The following is a 25,211-nucleotide window of genomic DNA, read 5'->3' as shown; positions in this document are numbered from 1 at the left end:
ACTGCTCCAGCTGGAGCCAAAGGGCCAGCGTGATCTCGCGCATGCGCAGACCGGCCAGTGTATTTTGGCGCCTGCGCGGGGGTTTCTCTTCCCCGTGCTGGCCCTGGCGGAGCCCGACAGGGGCCGGCGTGGAAAAAGAAGTCCTCCCACGGAACAAACCTGCCTGCAGATCAGTGGGCCCCAATCGAGGGCCAGGCCACTGTGCACCCCCCCCCCACCCCCACCCCCCCCCCCCCCCCACCCCCGGGGTCAGATCCCCCCCGCTCCCTCCCGAGGACCGCTCACGCATACTCACCTGCCAGGTCCGGCCGGTGCGTGAGTTGAGTGATTCACGCCAGCGGGACTGGCCAAAAATGGACGGCCGCTCGGCTCATCAGGGCCCGGGAATTTGACGGGGGGCCCGCTGCCAATGGCCCCCGACCAGCGTGACGGGAATCCCGCCCCCGTCCGAAAAATAGTGCTGGAGAATACGGTAGCCGGCAGCGCAGGATTCGCGTCTCCCCCCCCCGGCGATCCTCCGACCCGGTGGGGGGGGTCGGCCTGACAGAGGAAAACCTGTAGTTAGATTCATACTGGACAAAGGTGTTGTGTGTGTGTGGGGATTGATTATCATCCAAACCCTACAGTGCAAAAGGAGGCCATTCAGCCCATCGAGTCTGCACCGAACCTACCTAGTCCCACACTCCCACCCTATCCCCGTAACCCATTAACCCCACCGAACCTTTTGCACACAAAGGGGCAATTGATCAGGGGCAATCCACCTAACCCACACATCTTTGGACTGTGGGAGGAAACCGGAGCACCCGGAGGAAACCCACGCACACACGGGGAGGATGTGCAGACTCCGCACAGACAGTGATCCTTGCCGGGAATCGAATCCGTGTCCCTGGAGCTGGGAGGCAGTAGTGCTAACAACTGTGCCACGGTGCCGTTTTCCTGGTTTCCCTGTTCCTGATAGTTGACAGGGGGTTTGATAGGGTGGATGCGGAGAGATTGTTTCGGCTGGTTGGGGAAGCTGAACCACGGGAGCACGGTCTCAGGGTTGGAGGGATTTAGGACTGAGAGGAGGAGAAATTTCTTTGCGAATCTTTGGAATTCACGACCCCCGAGATTTGTGGGCGCTCCATCGTTGAATATATTTCAGACAGGTGCCAAACTGAGTGGGGGGGGTGGGGGGGGGGGGGGAGGGGGGGCGAGGACACAGCCCTGTTTCATTCTTCACTCTGAAGTGGGCCATTCAAATTGTGCAGCCTATTGCATGTTGTCATGGAAGCAGATGGTGTGACTGAGGAACAGCTGATCTGTCCCAAGATCTTGTCGGGGCTTGTTGTGCTGGCCTGGGGCTTCATTATTGTGATCTCTGAGAGTAAGACAAGAGGATAGCGTAGCCCAGTCCACGTGGCGCCCACCAGCCTTGGGCCTGTGGATGACACATTCTCCGTCTCCGAGGTCACGAATGGAGCCACGGGTAAAGGGGAAGACAGTCTGGTCGGACAAACCCCTCCACCTCCCACTGCCCGGACCTGGAAATGGACAACGTGCGCAGGCCCAGGAGCAGACTTATAGAGAGGACGAAAGCCCTCCCCACCCAACTCCACACTCATAGAATCCCTACAGTGCAGAAGGAGGCCATTCGGCCCATCGAGTCTGGACCGGCCCTCCGAAAGACCCACCTAGGCCCAATCCCCCACTCTCCCCTGTGACCACAACTAGGGCCAATTTAGCACGGCCAATCCACCTTAACCCACACATCTTTAGACTGTGGGAGGAAACCGGAGCACCCGGAGGAAACCCACGCGGACACGGGGAGAACGTGCAGACTCCGTACAGTCACCCAAGGTCAGAATTGAACCCGGGTCTCTGGCACCCAATATTCCAGCAGTACCTCAGCAAAATTGATAAATGTATTGGAGTTCCACAACTGACTAACTACTGGTCCAATAACCTTGTCAATAACCTGACAAACCCTGTCTTCACTCTCTGACACGCGCTGAATTCTCACTTCTGTCATATCTCTGTGCCTGTGTCACTTGATCACTGTCACGAGGCAACGGTCATTTTTAAAAACTTTTGTGTTTATTCTCCCCACAGTCACTAAACTTTTAACCCATCTCTTTACTTTCAGGGGTTGTAGAAACTTATTAAAGTGAATATACACAATTAAACCCAAAAAAACAAGCCTTTCAACCAGGATTCTACCCAGACTCCCAGGCGCCAAGACTCTCAAACAACCTAAATGAAACAGAAATTATTTTACCTTTTGTGAAACTCAAACGTAAATATTCAACTTAAAAACTGTTGTTCCTAACAATTGGGAGATGTCCATCTGATTAGGTAGTGTTCAGCCGAGTACTTTACCATCTGCTGACTTCAGGGGGCAACTTTGGCAACGGCAGAACCAAAGCCTTTCATAGACAGGACACGTAGAAAGTCAGAATGGCAGGCAGAGTCAACATGGTTTAGTGAAAGGACAATCAGGTCTGATGAGAGTTCTTTGAGGATGTACTAAGCAGGGTGGATGCAGCGGAAGGGGAGAGAAGTTGAAATATTAGTGCAGCTTAGCTAGTAATATAAAAGAGGATAGGAAGAGATTTTTTTCAATGTATAAAAGGTAAGAGAGAGGCAAAAATAGACATTGGACCGCGGGAAAATGTGGCTGGAGAAGTAATAATAGGAAATAAAGAAATGGCAGAGGAACTGAATAGTTACTTTGCATCAGTCTTCATGGTGGAAGACATCAGTGGGATGCCAGAGCTCCAGGAGAACCAGGGGGCAGAGGTGAGTGCAGTGACCATTACTAAGGAGAAGGTTCTGGGGAAACTGAAAGGTCTGAAGGTGGATAAGTCACCTGGACCGGATGGACTACACCCCAGGGTTCTACAAGAGATAGCTGAGGAAATTGTGAGGCATTAGTGATGATCTTTCAGGAATCACTGGAGGCAGGAAAGGTCCCAGAGTACTGGATGGTGGCTATTGTAACACCCCTGTTTAAGAAGGGAGGGAGGCAGAAGACGGGAAATTATAGGCCGGTTAGCCTGACTTTGGTCATTTTCATCTTCGGTAAGATTTTAGAGTCTGTTATTAAAGATGAGATTGCAAAGTACTTGGACGTGCATGGTAAAATAGGACTGGGTCAGCACGGCTTTGTCAAAGGGAGGTCATGCCTGATAAAACTGTTAGAATTCTTTGAGGAGAGGGGTGGTACAGTGGTTAGCACTGCAGTCTCACGGCGCCGAGGACCCGGGTCGATCCCGGCCCAGGGTCACTGTCCATGTGGAGTTTGCACATTCTCCTTGTTTCTGTATGGGTTTCACCCCCACAACCCAAAGATGTGCAGGGTAGATGGATTGGCCACGCTACATTGCCCCTTAATTGGAAAAATAAAAAACAAAATTCTTTGAGGAGGTAATGAGGAAGTTAGACGAAGAAGAGCCAGTGATCTATTTGAATTTCCAGAAGACCTTTGACAAGGTGCCGTATAGGAGGCTGCTAAATAAGAGGAGATGGTGTAGGAGTATTGTTGCTAGACGGATAATCCAGAGACCCAAGGTACTGATCTAGGGACCCGGGTTCGATTCCCACCACGGCAGGCAGTGGAATTTAAATTCAATAAAATCTCTGGAATTAAAAGTCTAATGATGACCATGAAACCATTGCTGATTGTCGTAAAAACCCATCTGGCTCACTGATGTCCTTTAGGGAAGGCAATCTGCCATCCTTACCCGGTCTGGTCTACATGTGACTCCAGACACACAGCAATGTGGTTGACTCTTAAAAACCCTCTGAAATGGACAAGCCAGACACTCAGTTGTATTCAACCTCTACAAAAACACGAAAAAGCAACAAAAACAGACAGACCAGCCGGCAGAAACCGGTCTTGTACCATCTAAAAGATGCACTGCAGTAACTGACCAAGATTCCTTAGTCAGCACCTTCCAAACCCACAACCACGACCATCTAGAAGGACAAGAGCAGCAGATACCTGGGACCCCCACCACCTGGAGGTTCCCCTCCGAGTCACTCACCACCCTGACTTGGAAATATATCGGCCGTTCCTTCACTGTCACTGGGGCAACATCCTGGAACTCCCTCCCTAACAGCACAGTGGGTGTACCTACACCTCATGGAGTGCAGCGGCTCAAGAAGGCAGCTCACCACCACCTTCTGAAGGGCAACCAAGGATGGGCAATAAATGCTGACCTAGCCAGCGACACCCACATCCCATAAATTAATAGAAACAAGAATGATAAACGTTGTTTGGGGCAAGGTACTGGATAGAGGATTGGCTGACTGGCAGAAGGCAGAGAGTGGGGATAAAGGGGTCTTTTTCAGGATGGCAGCCGGTGACTAGTGGTGTGCCTCAGGGGTCTGTGCTGGGACCACAACTTTTCACAATATACATTAATGATCTGGAAGGAGGAACTGAAGGCACTGTTGCTAAGTTTGCAGATGATACAAAGATCTGTAGAGGGACAGGTAATATTGAGGAAGCAGGGGGGCTGCAGAAGGATTTGGACAGGCTAGGAGAGCGGGCAAAGAAGTGGCAGATGGAATATAATGTGGAAAAGTGTGAGGTTATGCACTTTGGAAGGAGGAATGGAGGCAGAGACTATTTTTTAAATGGCAAATGGCTCAGGAAATCAGAAGCACAAAGGGACTTGGGAGTTCTTGTTCGCGATTCTCTTAAGGTTACTGTGCAGGTTCAGTCGGCAGTTAGGAAGGCAAATGCAATGTTAGCATTCATGTCAAGATTTGGATTTGGATTTGTTTATTGTCACGTGTACCAAGGTACAATGAAAAGTTTTTTTCATTAAAGATCATTAAGTACATGAAAAGAAAAGGAAAAAAAGAAAATACATAATAGGGCAACACAAGATATACAATGTAACTACATAACACCGGCATCGGGTGAAGCATACAGGGTGTAGTGTTAATGAGGTCAGTCCATAAGAGGGTCATTTAGGAGTCTGGTGACAGTGGGGAAGAAGCTGTTTTTGAGTCTGTTTGTGCGTGTTCTCAGACTTCTGTATCTCCTGCCCGATGGAAGAAGTTGGAAAAGTGAGTAAGCCGGGTGGGAGGGATCCTTGATTATGCTGCCCGCTTTCCCCCAGCAGCGGGAGGTGTAGATGGAGTCAATGGATGGGAGGCAGGTTTGTGTGATGGACTGGGCGGTATTCACAACTCTCTGAAGTTCCTTGCGGTCCTGGGCCGAGCAGTTGCCATACCAGGCTGTGATGCAGCCCGATAGGATGCTTTCTATAGTGCATCTGTAAAAGTCGGTAAGGGTTAATGTGGACATGCTGAATTTCCTTAGTTTCCTGAGGAAGTATAGGCGCTGTTGTGCTTTCTTGGTGGTAGCGTCGACGTGGGTGGACCAGGTCAGACCCCATTTGGAGTATTGTGAGCAGTTTTGGGCCCCGTATCTAAGGGAGGATGTGCTGGCCTTGGAAAGGGTCCAGAGGAGGTTCACAAGAATGATCCCTGGAATGAAGAGCTTGTTGTATGAGGAACGGTTGAGGACTCTGGGTCTGCTCCTAATTCATATGATCTCATGATCTTAACTGGCTCCAGTTGACAGTGGGTTATGTTCGCCACCTCAGTCCCACATTCAGACCATGCGAAAGCTAGAGAGGTTTTAGGATGAGTATCAGGCATCGATTCAAGAAACAGGGAGATAATTTCAGGGATAATTTCACTCCCAAAGTTTGCTCTGAATGGATGTAGAGGATTCAAAGGTCCATTTGGTGACTGCCCCTCACTGAAAGGATTAACCGAGAAATCAATGGCTGCAGCAGAGGCCAGAAACGGGAGGGGTCTCGGGTGAGCCTCTGGCCTCATGTTCCTCTGGGTTCCCAGTGGATCCCCATGGCCGGGATTCTGCCACCCGACGCCTGCTTCCCCGTTGTCCGGCGCCGGTTTTCGGGCGGGGGTGGGATTCCTGCCACGCCAGTCAGGCCCCCCCCCCCCCCCCCCCCCCCCCGCCCCCCCGGCGATTCTCCGGGCTCCGATGGGCCGAATGGCCGACGTGTTTGGCCGAGTCCCGCCAATGTGGGTTACTCAGCTCCCACACTGCGGGATCCGGAAGGTGGGTGTGCGGGGGTCCGCCCTGGAGGGGAGGGGGCGGGGGGATCCGACTCTGTGGGGGGTCCCCACGGTGGCATGGCCCGCGATCGTGGCCTCACGATCGGCAGGTGGGCTGGTTCCGCGGAGCCTACTTTGCTCCGTGCCGGGCCTGTGTAGGGCTTGGCCATATTGCCCGGGCGCGAAGAAGGGAATCCCGTGCATGCGCGGAAATATGGCAGCTGTTCCGCGTCGGCTGGAGCTGCGGGGACCACTCCGGCACCAACCCAGCCCCCTGGGAAGGGGAGCATTCCCAATTATCGAGGACCGTTGGCGCCGGAGTGGTTGGCGCCAGTTTTCAGGCTGGCGTGGGGACATAGCCCCATTATTAGAGAATCCAGCCCCATAAATCCCAGCAACACAGATCTCCTGCGAACCAACGCCCCCCAGTGGTGACAATAAACCTGCTGGTCTCTGGCCTCACGCATGAATGTGAATAATCGGGATTTTCATCGGATATCCAAGTGATGTCCTTTAATAAGGGAACCTGTGACTATACATATTCTGGTTTCCATTTGATAGCCTTCTCAGATATCCTTGAAAGTCACTCAGTTCTCATGGCAACCGAGGATGGATAATGGCTGGAATCAGCCACATCAGAAAAGGAACAGATCACGGCTGGGCCCAGGTTCCCGAGCCTGCTCAGTACTCAATTGGCAGCAACCCCACGTGGAACATTAGTTACAATCACTGACTGAGGAGATGGGTCTTAGTGAGGATGGTCCTGGGAGTGTTTGATGGGGACAGTGTAGAGGGAGCTTTACTCTGTATCTGCCCCGTGCTGTACCTGTCCTGGGAGTGTTTGATGGGGACAGTGTAGAGGGAGCTTTACTCTGTATCTAACCTCATGCTGTACCTGTCCTGGGAGTGTTTGATGGGGACAGTGTAGAGGGAGCTTTACTCTGTATCTAACCCCGTGCTGTACCTGTCCTGGGAGTGTTTGATGGGGACCCTGTAGAGGGAGCTTTACTCTGTATCTAACCCCGTGCTGTACCTGTCCTGGGAGTGTTTGATAGTGACGGTGCAGAGGGAGCTTTACTCTGTATCTAACCCCTTGCTGTACCTGTCCTGCGAGTGTTTGATGGTGACAGTGTAGAGGAAGGTTTACTCATAATCTAACCCCGAGATGTACCTGTCCTGGGAGTGTTTGATGGAGACAGTGTAGAGGGAGCTTTACTCTGTATCTAACCCCGAGCTGTACCTTTGCTGGAAGTGTTTGATGGGGACAGTGTAGAGGAAGCTTTACTCTGTATCTAACAACGTGCTGTACCTGTCCTGGGGCTGTTTGATGGGGACAGTGTAGAGGGAACTTTACTCTGTATCTAACTCCGTGCTATACATGTCCTGGGAGTGTTTGATGGGGACAGTGTTGAGGGAGCTTTGCTCTCTATCTAACCCCGTGCTGTGACTGTCCTGGAAGTGTTTGATGGAGACAGTGCAGAGGGAGCTTTACTCTGTATCTAACCCCGTGCTGTACCTGTCCTGGGAGTGTTAGATGGGACAGTGTAGAGGGAGCTTTACTCTGTATCTAAACCCGTGCTGTACCTTTCCTAGGAGTGTTTGATGGGGACAGTGTAGATGGAGCTTTACTCTGTATCTAAACCCGTGCTGTACCTTTCCAAGGAGTGTTTGATTGGGATAGTGTAGAGGGAGCTTTACTCTGTATCTAACCCCGTGCTGTACCTGAGCTGGGAGTATTTTTTGGGGACAGTGTGGAGGGAGCTTTACTCTGTATCTAACCGCGTGCTGTACCTGTCCTGGGAGTGTTTGATGGGGACAGTGTAGAGGAGGCTTTACTCTGTTTCTAACCCCGTGCTGTACCTGTCCTGGGAGTGTTTGATTGGGATAGTGTAGAGGGAGCTTTACTCTGTATCTAACCCCGTGCTGTACCTGTCCTGGGAGTGTTTGATTGGGATAGTGTAGAAGGAGCTTTACTCTGCATCTAACCCAGTGCTGTACCTGACCTGGGAGTGTTTGATTGGGATAGTGTAGAGGGAGCTTTACTCTGTATCTAACCCCGTGCTGTACCTGTCCTGGGAGTGTTTGATTGGGATAGTGTAGAGGGAGCTTTACTCTGCATCTAACCCAGTGCTGTACCTGACCTGGGAGTGTTTGATTTTGATAGTGCAGAGGGAGCTTTACTCTGTATCTAACCTCATGCTGTACCTGTCCTGGGAGTGTTTGATGGGGACAGTGTAGAGGGTGCTTTACTCTGTATCTAACCCCGAGCTGTACCTGTCCTGCGAGTGTTTGATGGTGACAGTGTAGAGGAAGGTTTACTCATAATCTAACCCCGAGATGTACCTGTCCTGGGAGTGTTTGATGGAGACAGTGTAGAGGGAGCTTTACTCTGTATCTAACCCCGAGCTGTACCTTTGCTGGAAGTGTTTGATGGGGACAGTGTAGAGGAAGCTTTACTCTGTATCTAACAACGTGCTGTACCTGTCCTGGGACTGTTTGATGGGGACAGTGTAGAGGGAACTTTACTCTGTATCTAACTCCGTGCTATACATGTCCTGGGAGTGTTTGATGGGGACAGTGTTGAGGGAGCTTTGCTCTCTATCTAACCCCGTGCTGTGACTGTCCTGGAAGTGTTTGATGGAGACAGTGCAGAGGGAGCTTTACTCTGTATCTAACCCCGTGCTGTACCTGTCCTGGGAGTGTTAGATGGGACAGTGTAGAGGGAGCTTTACTCTGTATCTAAACCCGTGCTGTACCTTTCCTAGGAGTGTTTGATGGGGACAGTGTAGATGGAGCTTTACCCTGTACCTAAACCCGTGCTGTACCTTTCCTAGGAGTGTTTGATTGGGATAGTGTAGAGGGAGCTTTACTCTGTATCTAACCCCGTGCTGTACCTGAGCTGGGCGTATTTTTTGGGGACAGTGTGGAGGGAGCTTTACTCTGTATCTAACCCCGTGCTGTACCTGTGCTGGGAGTATTTTTTGGGGACAGTGTGGAGGGAGCTTTACTCTGTATCTAACCGCGTGCTGTACCTGTCCTGGGAGTGTTTGATGGGGACAGTGTAGAGGAAGCTTTACTCTGTTTCTAACCCCGTGCTGTACCTGTCCTGGGAGTGTTTGATTGGGATAGTGTAGAGGGAGCTTTACTCTGTATCTAACCCCGTGCTGTACCTGTCCTGGGAGTGTTTGATTGGGATAGTGTAGAGGGAGCTTTACTCTGCATCTAACCCAGTGCTGTACCTGACCTGGGAGTGTTTGATTGGGATAGTGCAGAGGGGGCTTTACTCTGTATCTAACCTCATGCTGTACCTGTTCTGGGAGTGTTTGATGGGGACAGTGTAGAGGGTGCTTTACTCTGTATCTAACCCCGAGCTGTACCTGTCCTGGGAGTGTTTGATCGGGACAGTATAGAGGGTGCTTTACTCTGTATCTAACCCCGAGCTGTACCTGTCCTGGGAGTGTTTGATGGGGACAGTGTAGAGGGAGCTTTACTCTGTATCTAACCCCGTGCTGTACCTGTCCTGGGAGTGTTTGATGGGGACAGTGTAGAGGGAGCTTTACTCTGTATCTAACCCCGTGCTGTACCTGTCCTGGGAGTGTTTGATGGGGACAGTGTAGAGGGAGCTTTACTCTGTATCTAACCCCGTGCTGTACCTGTCCTGGGAGTGTTTGATGGGGACAGTGTAGAGGGAGCTTTACTCTGTATCTAACACCGTGCTGTACCTGTCCTGGGAGTGTTTGATGGGGACAGTGTAGAGGGAGCTTTACTCTGTATCTAACCCCGTGCTGTACCTGTCCTGGGAGTGTTTGATGGGGACAGTGTAGAGGGAGCTTTACTCTGTATCTAACCCCGTGCTGTACCTGTCCTGGAGTGTTTGATGGGGACAGTGTAGAGGGAGCTTTACTCTGTATCTAACCCCGTGCTGTACCTGTCCTGGGAGTGTTAGATGGGACAGTGTAGAGGGAGCTTTACTCTGTATCTAAACCCGTGCTGTACCTTTCCTAGGAGTGTTTGATGGGGACAGTGTAGATGGAGCTTTACTCTGTATCTAAACCCGTGCTGTACCTTTCCAAGGAGTGTTTGATTGGGATAGTGTAGAGGGAGCTTTACTCTGTATCTAACCCCGTGCTGTACCTGAGCTGGGAGTATTTTTTGGGGACAGTGTGGAGGGAGCTTTACTCTGTATCTAACCGCGTGCTGTACCTGTCCTGGGAGTGTTTGATGGGGACAGTGTAGAGGAGGCTTTACTCTGTTTCTAACCCCGTGCTGTACCTGTCCTGGGAGTGTTTGATTGGGATAGTGTAGAGGGAGCTTTACTCTGTATCTAACCCCGTGCTGTACCTGTCCTGGGAGTGTTTGATTGGGATAGTGTAGAAGGAGCTTTACTCTGCATCTAACCCAGTGCTGTACCTGACCTGGGAGTGTTTGATTGGGATAGTGTAGAGGGAGCTTTACTCTGTATCTAACCCCGTGCTGTACCTGTCCTGGGAGTGTTTGATTGGGATAGTGTAGAGGGAGCTTTACTCTGCATCTAACCCAGTGCTGTACCTGACCTGGGAGTGTTTGATTTTGATAGTGCAGAGGGAGCTTTACTCTGTATCTAACCTCATGCTGTACCTGTCCTGGGAGTGTTTGATGGGGACAGTGTAGAGGGTGCTTTACTCTGTATCTAACCCCGAGCTGTACCTGTCCTGGGAGTGTTTGATCGGGACAGTATAGAGGGTGCTTTACTCTGTATCTAACCCCGAGCTGTACCTGTCCTGGGAGTGTTTGATAGTGACAGTGTAGAGGAAGGTTTACTCATAATCTAACCCTGTGCTGTACCTGTCCTGGGAGTGTTTGATGGAGACAGTGTAGAGGGAGCTTTACTCTGTATCTAACCCCGAGCTGTACCTTTGCTGGAAGTGTTTGATGGGGACAGTGTAGAGGAAGCTTTACTCTGTATCTAACAACGTGCTGTACCTGTCCTGGGACTGTTTGATGGGGACAGTGTAGAGGGAACTTTACTCTGTATCTAACTCCGTGCTATACATGTCCTGGGAGTGTTTGATGGGGACAGTGTTGAGGGAGCTTTGCTCTCTATCTAACCCCGTGCTGTGACTGTCCTGGAAGTGTTTGATGGAGACAGTGCAGAGGGAGCTTTACTCTGTATCTAACCCCGTGCTGTACCTGTCCTGGGAGTGTTAGATGGGACAGTGTAGAGGGAGCTTTACTCTGTATCTAAACCCGTGCTGTACCTTTCCTAGGAGTGTTTGATGGGGACAGTGTAGATGGAGCTTTACCCTGTACCTAAACCCGTGCTGTACCTTTCCTAGGAGTGTTTGATTGGGATAGTGTAGAGGGAGCTTTACTCTGTATCTAACCCCGTGCTGTACCTGAGCTGGGCGTATTTTTTGGGGACAGTGTGGAGGGAGCTTTACTCTGTATCTAACCCCGTGCTGTACCTGAGCTGGGAGTATTTTTTGGGGACAGTGTGGAGGGAGCTTTACTCTGTATCTAACCGCGTGCTGTACCTGTCCTGGGAGTGTTTGATGGGGACAGTGTAGAGGAAGCTTTACTCTGTTTCTAACCCCGTGCTGTACCTGTCCTGGGAGTGTTTGATTGGGATAGTGTAGAGGGAGCTTTACTCTGTATCTAACCCCGTGCTGTACCTGTCCTGGGAGTGTTTGATTGGGATAGTGTAGAGGGAGCTTTACTCTGCATCTAACCCAGTGCTGTACCTGACCTGGGAGTGTTTGATTGGGATAGTGCAGAGGGGGCTTTACTCTGTATCTAACCTCATGCTGTACCTGTTCTGGGAGTGTTTGATGGGGACAGTGTAGAGGGTGCTTTACTCTGTATCTAACCCCGAGCTGTACCTGTCCTGGGAGTGTTTGATCGGGACAGTATAGAGGGTGCTTTACTCTGTATCTAACCCCGAGCTGCACCTGTCCTGGGAGTGTTTGATAGTGACGGTGCAGAGGGAGCTTTACTCCGTATCTAACCCCGTGCTGTACCTGTCCTGCGAGTGTTTGATGGTGACAGTGTAGAGGAAGGTTTACTCATAATCTAACCCCGTGCTGTACCTGTCCTGGGAGTGTTTGATGGAGACAGTGTAGAGGGAGCTTTACTCTGTATCTAACCCCGAGCTGTACCTTTGCTGGAAGTGTTTGATGGGGACAGTGTAGAGGAAGCTTTACTCTGTATCTAACAACGTGCTGTACCTGTCCTGGGACTGTTTGATGGGGACAGTGTAGAGGGAACTTTACTCTGTATCTAACTCCGTGCTATACATGTCCTGGGAGTGTTTGATGGGGACAGTGTTGAGGGAGCTTTGCTCTCTATCTAACCCCGTGCTGTGACTGTCCTGGAAGTGTTTGATGGAGACAGTGCAGAGGGAGCTTTACTCTGTATCTAACCCCGTGCTGTACCTGTCCTGGGAGTGTTTGATGGGGACAGTGTAGATGGAGCTTTACTCTGTATCTAACCCGTGCTGTACCTGTCCTAGGGAGTGTTTGATGGGGACAGTGTAGAGGGAGCTTTACTCTGTATCTAAACCCCGTGCTGTACCTTTCCTAGGGAGTGTTTGATGGGGACTAGTGTAGAGGGAGCTTTACTCTGTATCTAACCCCGTGCTGTACCTGATCCTGGGAGTGTTTTATGGGGACAGTGTAGGAGGGAGCTTTACTCTGTATCTAACCCCGTGCTGTACCTGTGCTGGGAGTATTTTGATGGGGACAGTGTAGAGGGAGCTTTACTCTGTATCTAACCGCGTGCTGTACCTGTCCTGGGAGTGTTTGATGGGGACAGTGTAGAGGAAGCTTTACTCTGTATCTAACCCCGTGCTGTACCTGTCCTGGGAGTGTTTGATGGGGACAGTGTAGAGGGAGCTTTACTCTGTATCTAACCCCGTGCTGTACCTGTCCTGGGAGTGTTTGATGGGGACAGTGTAGAGGGAGCTTTACTCTGCATCTAACCCAGTGCTGTACCTGACCTGGGAGTGTTTGATTGGGATAGTGCAGAGGGGGCTTTACTCTGTATCTAACCTCATGCTGTACCTGTTCTGGGAGTGTTTGATGGGGACAGTGTAGAGGGTGCTTTACTCTGTATCTAACCCCGAGCTGTACCTGTCCTGGGAGTGTTTGATCGGGACAGTATAGAGGGTGCTTTACTCTGTGTCTAACCCCGAGCTGTACCTGTCCTGGGAGTGTTTGATAGTGACGGTGCAGAGGGAGCTTTACTCCGTATCTAACCCCGTGCTGTACCTGTCCTGCGAGTGTTTGATGGTGACAGTGTAGAGGAAGGTTTACTCATAATCTAACCCCGTGCTGTACCTGTCCTGGGTGTGTTTGATGGAGACAGTGTAGAGGGAGCTTTACTCTGTATCTAACCCCGAGCTGTACCTTTGCTGGAAGTGTTTGATGGGGACAGTGTAGAGGAAGCTTTACTCTGTATCTAACAACGTGCTGTACCTGTCCTGGGACTGTTTGATGGGGACAGTGTAGAGGGAACTTTACTCTGTATCTAACTCCGTGCTATACATGTCCTGGGAGTGTTTGATGGGGACAGTGTTGAGGGAGCTTTGCTCTCTATCTAACCCCGTGCTGTGACTGTCCTGGAAGTGTTTGATGGAGACAGTGCAGAGGGAGCTTTACTCTGTATCTAACCCCGTGCTGTACCTGTCCTGGGAGTGTTAGATGGGACAGTGTAGAGGGAGCTTTACTCTGTATCTAAACCCGTGCTGTACCTTTCCTAGGAGTGTTTGATGGGGACAGTGTAGATGGAGCTTTACTCTGTATCTAAACCCGTGCTGTACCTTTCCAAGGAGTGTTTGATTGGGATAGTGTAGAGGGAGCTTTACTCTGTATCTAACCCCGTGCTGTACCTGAGCTGGGAGTATTTTTTGGGGACAGTGTGGAGGGAGCTTTACTCTGTATCTAACCGCGTGCTGTACCTGTCCTGGGAGTGTTTGATGGGGACAGTGTAGAGGGTGCTTTACTCTGTATCTAACCCCGTGCTGTACCTGTCCTGGGAGTGTTTGATTGGGATAGTGTAGAGGGAGCTTTACTCTGCATCTAACCCAGTGCTGTACCTGACCTGGGAGTGTTTGATGGGGACAGTGTAGAGGAAGCTTTACTCTGTTTCTAACCCCGTGCTGTACCTGTCCTGGGAGTGTTTGATTGGGATAGTGTAGAGGGAGCTTTACTCTGTATCTAACCCCGTGCTGTACCTGTCCTGGGAGTGTTTGATTGGGATAGTGTAGAGGGAGCTTTACTCTGCATCTAACCCAGTGCTGTACCTGACCTGGGAGTGTTTGATTGGGATAGTGCAGAGGGGGCTTTACTCTGTATCTAACCTCATGCTGTACCTGTTCTGGGAGTGTTTGATGGGGACAGTGTAGAGGGTGCTTTACTCTGTATCTAACCCCGAGCTGTACCTGTCCTGGGAGTGTTTGATCGGGACAGTATAGAGGGTGCTTTACTCTGTATCTAACCCCGAGCTGCACCTGTCCTGGGAGTGTTTGATAGTGACGGTGCAGAGGGAGCTTTACTCCGTATCTAACCCCGTGCTGTACCTGTCCTGCGAGTGTTTGATGGTGACAGTGTAGAGGAAGGTTTACTCATAATCTAACCCCGTGCTGTACCTGTCCTGGGAGTGTTTGATGGAGACAGTGTAGAGGGAGCTTTACTCTGTATCTAACCCCGAGCTGTACCTTTGCTGGAAGTGTTTGATGGGGACAGTGTAGAGGAAGCTTTACTCTGTATCTAACAACGTGCTGTACCTGTCCTGGGACTGTTTGATGGGGACAGTGTAGAGGGAACTTTACTCTGTATCTAACTCCGTGCTATACATGTCCTGGGAGTGTTTGATGGGGACAGTGTTGAGGGAGCTTTGCTCTCTATCTAACCCCGTGCTGTGACTGTCCTGGAAGTGTTTGATGGAGACAGTGCAGAGGGAGCTTTACTCTGTATCTAACCCCGTGCTGTACCTGTCCTGGGAGTGTTAGATGGGACAGTGTAGAGGGAGCTTTACTCTGTATCTAACCCCGTGCTGTACCTGTCCTAGGAGTGTTTGATGGGGACAGTGTAGAGGGAGCTTTACTCTGTATCTAACCCCGTGCTGTACCTGTCCTAGAGAGTTTGAGGGGGACAGTGTAGAGGGAGCTTTACTCTGTATCTAACCCCATGCTGTACCTGAGCCTGGGAGTAGTTTGATGGGGACAGTGTGGAGGGAGCTTTACTCTGTATCTAACCCCGTGCTGTACCTGTGCCTGGGAGTAGTTTGATGGGGACAGTGTGGAGGGAGCTTTACTCTGTATCTAACCGCGTGCTGTACCTGTCCTGGGAGTGTTTGATGGGGACAGTGTAGAGGGAGCTTTACTCTGTATCTAACCCCGTGCTGTACCTGTCCTGGGAGTGTTTGATGGGGACAGTGTAGAGGGAGCTTTACTCTGTATCTAACCCCGTGCTGTACCTGTCCTGGGAGTGTTTGATTGGGATAGTGTAGAGGGAGCTTTACTCTGCATCTAACCCAGTGCTGTACCTGACCTGGGAGTGTTTGATTGGGATAGTGCAGAGGGGGCTTTACTCTGTATCTAACCTCATGCTGTACCTGTTCTGGGAGTGTTTGATGGGGACAGTGTAGAGGGTGCTTTACTCTGTATCTAACCCCGAGCTGTACCTGTCCTGGGAGTGTTTGATCGGGACAGTATAGAGGGTGCTTTACTCTGTGTCTAACCCCGAGCTGTACCTGTCCTGGGAGTGTTTGATAGTGACGGTGCAGAGGGAGCTTTACTCCGTATCTAACCCCGTGCTGTACCTGTCCTGCGAGTGTTTGATGGTGACAGTGTAGAGGAAGGTTTACTCATAATCTAACCCCGTGCTGTACCTGTCCTGGGTGTGTTTGATGGAGACAGTGTAGAGGGAGCTTTACTCTGTATCTAACCCCGAGCTGTACCTTGCCTGGAAGTGTTTGATGGGGACAGTGTAGAGGAAGCTTTACTCTGTATCTAACACCGTGCTGTACCTGTCCTGGGAGTGTTTGATGGGGACAGTGTAGAGGGAACATTACTCTGTATCTAACTCCGTGCTGTACCTGTCCTGGGAGTGTTTGATGGGGACAGTGTAGAGGGAGCTTTACTCTGTATCTAACCCCGTGCTGTACCTGTGCTGTGACTGTCCTGGAAGTGTTTGATGGAGACAGTGCAGAGGGAGCTTTACTCTGTATCTAACCCCGTGCTGTACCTGTCCTGGGAGTGTTAGATGGGACAGTGTAGAGGGAGCTTTACTCTGTATCTAAACCCGTGCTGTACCTTTCCTAGGAGTGTTTGATGGGGACAGTGTAGATGGAGCTTTACTCTGTATCTAACCCGTGCTGTACCTTTCCAGGGAGTGTTTGATTGGGATAGTGTAGAGGGAGCTTTACTCTGTATCTAACCCCGTGCTGTACCTGAGCCTGGGAGTATTTTATGGGGACAGTGTGGAGGGAGCTTTACTCTGTATCTAACCGCGTGCTGTCCGTGTCCTGGGAGTGTTTGATGGGGACAGTGTAGAGGAGGCTTTACTCTGTTTCTAACCCCGTGCTGTACCTGTCCTGGGAGTGTTTGATTGGGATCAGTGTAGAGGGAGCTTTACTCTGTATCTAACCCCGTGCTGTACCTGTCCTGGGAGTGTTTGATTGGGATAGTGTAGAAGGAGCTTTACTCTGCATCTAACCCAGTGCTGTACCTGACCTGGGAGTGTTTGATTGGGATAGTGTAGAGGGAGCTTTACTCTGTATCTAACCCCGTGCTGTACCTGTCCTGGGAGTGTTTGATGGGATAGTGTAGAGGGAGCTTTACTCTGTATCTAACCCAGTGCTGTACCTGACCTGGGAGTGTTTGATTTTGATAGTGCAGAGGGAGCTTTACTCTGTATCTAACCTCATGCTGTACCTGTCCTGGGAGTGTTTGATGGGGACAGTGTAGAGGGTGCTTTACTCTGTATCTAACCCCGAGCTGTACCTGTCCTGGGAGTGTTTGATCGGGACAGTATAGAGGGTGCTTTACTCTGTATCTAACCCCGAGCTGTACCTGTCCTGGGAGTGTTTGATAGTGACAGTGTAGAGGAAGGTTTACTCATAATCTAACCCTGTGCTGTACCTGTCCTGGGAGTGTTTGATGGAGACAGTGTAGAGGGAGCTTTACTCTGTATCTAACCCCGAGCTGTACCTTTGCTGGAAGTGTTTGATGGGGACAGTGTAGAGGAAGCTTTACTCTGTATCTAACAACGTGCTGTACCTGTCCTGGGACTGTTTGATGGGGACAGTGTAGAGGGAACTTTACTCTGTATCTAACTCCGTGCTATACATGTCCTGGGAGTGTTTGATGGGGACAGTGTTGAGGGAGCTTTGCTCTCTATCTAACCCGTGCTGTGACTGTCCTGGAAGTGTTTGATGGAGACAGTGCAGAGGGAGCTTTACTCTGTATCTAACCCCGTGCTGTACCTGTCCTGGGAGTGTTAGATGGGACAGTGTAGAGGGAGCTTTACTCTGTATCTAAACCCGTGCTGTACCTTTCCTAGGAGTGTTTGATGGGGACAGTGTAGATGGAGCTTTACCCTGTACCTAAACCCGTGCTGTACCTTTCCTAGGAGTGTTTGATTGGGATAGTGTAGAGGGAGCTTTACTCTGTATCTAACCCCGTGCTGTACCTGAGCTGGGCGTATTTTTTGGGGACAGTGTGGAGGGAGCTTTACTCTGTATCTAACCCCGTGCTGTACCTGAGCTGGGAGTATTTTTTGGGGACAGTGTGGAGGGAGCTTTACTCTGTATCTAACCGCGTGCTGTACCTGTCCTGGGAGTGTTTGATGGGGACAGTGTAGAGGGAGCTTTACTCTGTTTCTAACCCCGTGCTGTACCTGTCCTGGGAGTGTTTGATTGGGATAGTGTAGAGGGAGCTTTACTCTGTATCTAACCCCGTGCTGTACCTGTCCTGGGAGTGTTTGATTGGGATAGTGTAGAGGGAGCTTTACTCTGCATCTAACCCAGTGCTGTACCTGACCTGGGAGTGTTTGATTGGGATAGTGCAGAGGGGGCTTTACTCTGTATCTAACCTCATGCTGTACCTGTTCTGGGAGTGTTTGATGGGGACAGTGTAGAGGGTGCTTTACTCTGTATCTAACCCCGAGCTGTACCTGTCCTGGGAGTGTTTGATCGGGACAGTATAGAGGGTGCTTTACTCTGTATCTAACCCCGAGCTGCACCTGTCCTGGGAGTGTTTGATAGTGACGGTGCAGAGGGAGCTTTACTCCGTATCTAACCCCGTGCTGTACCTGTCCTGCGAGTGTTTGATGGTGACAGTGTAGAGGAAGGTTTACTCATAATCTAACCCCGTGCTGTACCTGTCCTGGGAGTGTTTGATGGAGACAGTGTAGAGGGAGCTTTACTCTGTATCTAACCCCGAGCTGTACCTTTGCTGGAAGTGTTTGATGGGGACAGTGTAGAGGAAGCTTTACTCTGTATCTAACAACGTGCTGTACCTGTCCTGGGACTGTTTGATGGGGACAGTGTAGAGGGAACTTTACTCTGTATCTAACTCCGTGCTATACATGTCCTGGGAGTGTTTGATGGGGACAGTGTTGAGGGAGCTTTGCTCTCTATCTAACCCCGTGCTGTGACTGTCCTGGAAGTGTTTGATGGAGACAGTGCAGAGGGAGCTTTACTCTGTATCTAACCCCGTGCTGTACGTGTCCTGGGAGTGTTAGATGGGACAGTGTAGAGGGAGCTTTACTCTGTATCTAAACCCGTGCTGTACCTTTCCTAGGAGTGTTTGATGGGGACAGTGTAGATGGAGCTTTACTCTGTATCTAAACCCGTGCTGTACCTTTCCCAGGAGTGTTTGATGGGGACAGTGTCGAGGGAGCTTTTCTCTGTTTCTGACCCTGTGCTGTACCTGTCCTGGGAGTATTTGATGGGGACAGTGTGGAGGGAGCTTTACTCTGTATCTAACCCTGTGCTGTACCTGTCCTGGGAGTATTTAATGGAGACAGTGGAGAGGGAGCTTTACTCTGTATCTAACCCCGTGCTGTACCTGTCCTGGGAGTGTTTGATGGGGACAGTGTAGAGGGAGCTTTACTCTGTATCTAACCGCGTGCTGTACCTGTCCTGGGAGTGTTTGATGGGGACAGTGCGGAGGGAGCTTTACTCTGTATCTAACCCCGTGCTGTACCTGTCCTGGGAGTGTTTGATGGGGACAGTGTAGAGGGAGCTTTACTCTGTATCTAACCCCGTGCTGTACCTGTCCTGGGAGTGTTTGATGGTGATTGTGCAGAGGGAGGTTTACTCTGTATCTAACCCCGTGCTGTACCTGTCCTGGGAATGTTTTATGGTGACAGTGTAGAGGGAGCTTTACTCTGTATCTAACCGCGTGCTGTACCTGTCCTGGGAGTGTTTGATGGGGACAGTGTGGAGGGAGCTTTACTCTGTATCTAACCCCGTGCTGTACCTGTCCTGGGAGTGTTTGATGGGGACAGTGTAGAGGGAGCTTTACTCTGTATCTAACCCCGTGCTGTACCTGTCCTGGGAGTGTTTGATGGTGATTGTGCAGAGGGAGCTTTACTCTGTATCTAAACCTGTGCTGTACCTTTCCTGGGAGTATTTAATGGAGACAGTGCAGAGGGAGATTAACTCTGTATCTAACCGCGTGCTGTACCTGTCCTGGGAGTGTTTAATGCGGACAGTGTAGAGGGAGCTTTACTTTGTATCTAATCCCATGCTGTACCTGTCCTGGGAGTGTTTGATGGTGATTGTGCAGAGGGAGGTTTACTCTGTATCTAACCCCGTGCTGTACCTGTCCTGGGAATGTTTTATGGTGACAGTGTAGAGGGAGCTTTACTCAGTATCTCACCCCGTGCTGTACCTGTCCTGGGAGTGTTTGATGGGGACAGTGCAGAGGGAGCTTTACTCTGTATCTAACCCCGTGCTGTACCTGTCCTGGGAGTGTTAGATGGGACAGTGTAGAGGGAGCTTTACTCTGTATCTAAACCCGTGCTGTACCTTTCCTAGGAGTGTTTGATGGGGACAGTGTCGAGGGAGCTTTACTCTGCTTCTGACCCTGTGCTGTACCTGTCCTGGGAGTATTTGATGGGGACAGTGTGGAGGGAGCTTTACTCTGTATCTGACCCTATGCTGTACCTGTCCTGGGAGTGTTTCATGCGGACAGTGTAGAGGGAGCTTTACTCTGTATCTAACCCCGTGCTGTACCTGTCCTGGGAGTGTTTGATGGGGACAGTGTAGAGGGAGCTTTACTCTGTATCTAACCCCGTGCTGTACCTGTCCTGGGAGTGTTTGATGGGGACAGTGTAGAGGGAGCTTTACTGTGTCCAATGTTTGGCATCTGTTTATTCCTTCCCTGCTCCATGATGAGTTGAGTGACTAGCTATAAACTGAAAGGTTTATATCTCAGTTGCTGGCTCGTTCCATCAGGAAGCTCATTACCACCCACACATCATTAACATATAAATTAATTGGACATGAAATGGAATTGATAGGAAGGGGGTCCAATACATATTTATTCCAAATGGTGAAGTGAATGTTAAAGAGCCTCTGATGCTGCATTATTATCAGACGCTGAATATTCTCCACAGGGGAGTAAAACAGGGCAGTCATGTGTTAACTCTCTGTTCAACCTCAACAAGCACACATGGCCAGATGGATCCCCGGGGGATAAGTGTGCAGAGAATTCGGGAATCAGTCACTCTCTCTGGTGCTGTTGAAGTAGCTTCTGAAGTGAAGCCATTATTTTACAAAGACCTGCAGCACACACGCCTAATTTATTCCGTTTTTGCCACAGTTCCGTTCAATTTACTGCATTCCTTACATTTTGCCTGATTTCTACAAAAGCAGGGTAAACCCAACCCGGCCAATTATCGCCCATCAGTAACGTGATTGAAGGGGCCATCAGCAGCGATATCAAGCGGCACTTACTCAGCAATAACCTGCTCACGGACACTCAGTTTGGGTTCTGCCAGGGTCACTCAGCTCCTGACCTCATTACAGCCTTGGTTCAAACATGGACAAAGAGCTTATAGAACATAGAACATACAGTGCAGAAGGAGGCCATTTGGCCCATCGAGTCTGCACCGACCCACTTAAGCCCTCACTTCCACCCTATCCCCGTAACCCAATGACCCCTCCTAACCTTTTAGTCACTAAGGGCAATTTATCACAGCCAATCCACCTAACCTGCACGTCTTTGGACTGTGGGAGGAAACCGGAGCAGCCGGAGGAAACCCACGCAGACACGGGGAGAACGTGCAGACTCCGCACAGGCAGTGATCCAGCGGGGACTCGAACCCGGGACCCTGGCGATGTGAAGCCACAGTGCTAGCCACTGTGCTATGGTGCTGCCCAAGCTTAATGCCAGAGGTGAGGGGAGAGTGACTGCCCTGGGTGACATCAAGGCAGCATTTGAGCGAGTGTGGCATCACGAGCTAAACTGGAGTCAATGGGAATCAGGGGGAAGACTCTCCCTTGGTTGGCACAAATGAAGACGGTTAGAACAAAGAATGCAGAAAATTTTGCAACCGAGGAGGGGGCCACTCAGCTCATCATGTTTCTGCCTCTTGAAAAAACCCCAACCAGCCGAAACTCACTTTGCAGCCCAGTCTGTATTCCTGTTGATAATGGCCCTTCAACTGCATGTCCAAGTGCTTTTTCAATACGGTGAGGATTTCTGCCTCTCCTCCCATTTCAGGCAGTGATTTCTGGATCTCCATCAAGCTCGATTTGATAAAATTCTCCTGCAACCCCTGATAACCCTTCCCCAAATTACTTTGAACCTATCCCTTCCTAATTATTGACCTCGCTATTGTGAGAAATACAATTTTCCTATCCACTCTGTAAACGCCCAACGTCATTTTATAATCTCCATTAAACCTCACCACAGCCTCCCTCCTCTGTTCCAAACAAAACAAACCAAGACTTTCCGATCTTTCCTCACAGCTATAACTCTCCAGTCCTGGCAGCATCCTCTGTAAAATATCCTCTGCAAAATCTCCTATGTAAAATCTCCTCTGTAAATCTCCTCTGTAAAATCTCCTCTTAAAATCTGCTCTGCAAAATCTCCTCTGTAAAATCTGCTCTGTAATATCTCCTCTGTAAATCCCCTCTTAAAATCTGCTCTGTAAAATCTGCTCTGTAAAATCTCCTCTGTAAATCTCCTCTGTAAAATCTGCTCTGTAAAATCTGCTCTGTAATATCTCCTCTGTAAATCCCCTCTTAAAATCTGCTCTGTAAAATCTGCTCTGTAAAATCTGCTCTGTAATATCTCCTCTGTAAATCCCCTCTTAAAATCTGCTCTGTAAAATCTGCTCTGTAAAATCTCCTCTGTAAATCTCCTCTGTAAAATCTGCTCTGTAAAATCTCCTCTGTAAAATCTGCTCTGTAATATCTCCTCTGTAAATCCCCTCTTAAAATCTGATCTGTAAAATCTGCTCTGTAAAATCTCCTCTGTAAATCTCCTCTGTAAAATCTGCTCTGTAAAATCTGCTCTGTAAATCTCCTCCATAGTGTGACCACATCCTTACGGTGATGAAGTGACCAGACCTGCGCACAGCACTCTAGTTGTGGCCTAGCTGATATTTGATATCATTCCAACATCACCTCCCTGGCTTTTATAATCTATAAATTTTATAATCTATTCCTTGGCTAATTAATGAAAGGATTTCCTATGTCTTCATAACCACCTTATCAACCCATCCGAGACCTTCAGAGACCTGTGGACATTGACCCCAAGGTCTCCCTACACCTCTCTGTGTAGCTCTTTGCCTTGTTTGACCTTCCCAAATGCATTAACTCAGACTTAGAACCATAGATTAGCTACAGTGCAGAAAGAGGCCATTCGGCCCATTGAGTCTGCACCAACCCTCTAAAAGAGCACCTTACCCATGCCCACTCCCGCACCCTATCCCCATAACCCCACCTAATCTGCACATCTTTGGACACAAAGGGGCAATTTATCACGGCCAATCCACCTAACCTGCACATCTTTGGACTGTGGGAGGAAACCGGAGCACCCGGAGGAAACCCACGCAGACACGGGGAGAACGTGCAGACTCCGCACAGACAGTGACCCAAGGCCGGCACGGTAGCACAGTGGTTAGCACTGTTGTTTCACAGTGCAATTTCCCAGGTTTTGATTGAATAAACTGGGAATGTTCTCCCTAGAGAGACGGAGGCTGAGGGGCGACCTGATAGAAGTTTATAAAATTATTAGGGGTATAGATAGGGTGAAAAGTTGGAGGCTTTTTCCCAGGGCGGAAATGACAATTACAAGGGGGTACAAGTTCAAGGTGAGGGGGGAAAGGTTCAGTGGAGATGTACGGCGGAAGCTTTTTACACAGAGGGTGGTGGTGGCCTGGAATGCACTGCCAAGGGAGGTGGTTGAGGCAGATACGTTAGCGACTTATCTGGATAGACACATAGACACATGAACAGACGGGGTTTAGAAGGATAATACAGGCAGTTGGTCTATATAGGACACACGATCGGCACAGGCTTGGATGGCCGAAGGGCCTGTTCCTGTGCTGTATTGTTCTTTGTTCTTTGTTTGATTCCCGGCCTGGGTCACTGTCTGTGCGGAGTCTGCATGTCCTCCCCGTGTCTGGGTGGGTTTCCTCCGGGTGCTCCGCTTTCCTCCCACAAGTCCCGAAAGATGTGCTGTTAGGCGAATTGGACATTCTGAATTCTCCCTCCATGTAGAGGCTGTTTAGCACAGTGGACTAAATCGCTGGCTTTGAAAGCAGGCCAGCAACGCGGTTCGATTCCCATAACAGCCTCCCCGAACAGGCGCCGGAATGTGGCGACTAGGGGCTTTTCACAGTAACTTCATTGAAGTCTACTCGTGACAATAAGCAATTTTCATTTCATTTTTATCATTTCATGTACCCAAACAGGCACCGGAATGTGGCGACTAGGGGCTTTTCACAGTAACTTCATTGCAGTGTTAATGTAAGCCTACTTGTGATAATGATAAAGATTATTATTATTATTGAATTGACAGCAGTGCCAACCACTGCGCCATTGTGCCGCCCCCTTTGGACTGAATTCCACTGGCACCTTACGGCCCACCTGACCAGTCCATCGATATCGTTCTGCCGTCTATTCCTCACTGTCAACCTGACGGCCAATGATCCTGAAAACTGTGCCCCCTACATTTCAGCCCAGATGGTTGATAATAGGAGGGTCGGACACTGAGCTTTGCAGAACCCAACTCGCAAAATCCTTTCCAGTTACCTGACACCTCTTACCCTCTGTTTACTGACCCCTGAGGCAAGTTTGGATTCAAGTTGGAGTGCCACCTCTCCTGGTTCTCATAGGCTCTAACTTCTCGGATCAGTCTGCCCTGTGGGACCTTGTCAGGCTTGCTGAAATCCATGTAGACAACATCAAACAAACAACCTTCATCAATCACCCTTGGTACATCCGTAAAAAATTCAAACAGTGTAGTCAGACATGACCTTCTCTTAACAACTCCCAGCTGACTGTCTCTGATTAATCCATACCTCGGAAAGATCATTAATGCTGCGCCTTAAAATGTTTTAGAATAATTTGCCCACTGTCAAGGTTAGACTAAATGGCCTGTAATTACTCAATCTATGTCGCCCTTCCTTTTAAAACACCACTGTGGGCTGTTCGGCATTCCTCTTACACAATGCTTGTAGGTCGAGGCAATTCTAAAATGACAGTCGAACCCTCTGCTATTCAGTTCAGTTGTTCATGTGATGTGGGCGTCGCTGGCTAGACCTGCATTTATTGCCCATCCCGAAGTGCTGGTGGGCTGCCTTCTTGAACAACCGCAGTCCATGTGTAGGTACCACATCCACCAGCTTAACCATTCACTGCCTCCACCACCGACGCACAGTGGCAGCCGTGTGTACCATCTACAAGATGCACTGCAGGAACTCACCAAGGTTCCTTAGGCAGCACCTTCCAAACCCACAACCACTACCATCTAGAAGGACAAGAGCAGCAGATACCTGGGAACCCCACCACCTGGAGGTTCCCCTCCCAGTCACTCACCATCCTGACTGGGAAATATATCGGCCGTTCCTTCACTGTCGCTGGGGCAACATCCTGGAACTCCCTCCCTAACAGCACAGTGGGTGTACCTA

General features: G+C 49.9%; 1 protein-coding gene across 1 annotated transcript in view; it reads right to left on the bottom strand.

The window, feature by feature from the left end:
• LOC119969950 (complement component C6-like) overlaps window positions 1–21,815 on the bottom strand; it is a 123,169-nt gene extending 101,354 nt beyond the window's left edge. The window contains exon 1 of the mRNA XM_038803917.1: window positions 21,693–21,815. Coding sequence (XP_038659845.1) covers window positions 21,693–21,815 — 123 coding nt within the window. The remainder of the gene's footprint in view (window positions 1–21,692) is intronic.
• Window positions 21,816–25,211: the final 3,396 nt, after the last annotated feature.

This window comes from Scyliorhinus canicula, chromosome 8 (assembly GCF_902713615.1).
Source record: "Scyliorhinus canicula chromosome 8, sScyCan1.1, whole genome shotgun sequence".
Classification (NCBI taxonomy): Eukaryota; Metazoa; Chordata; class Chondrichthyes; order Carcharhiniformes; family Scyliorhinidae; genus Scyliorhinus; species Scyliorhinus canicula.
The sequence above is the reverse complement of the archived record's forward strand: the minus strand, read 5'-3'. Positions and strand labels throughout refer to the sequence as shown.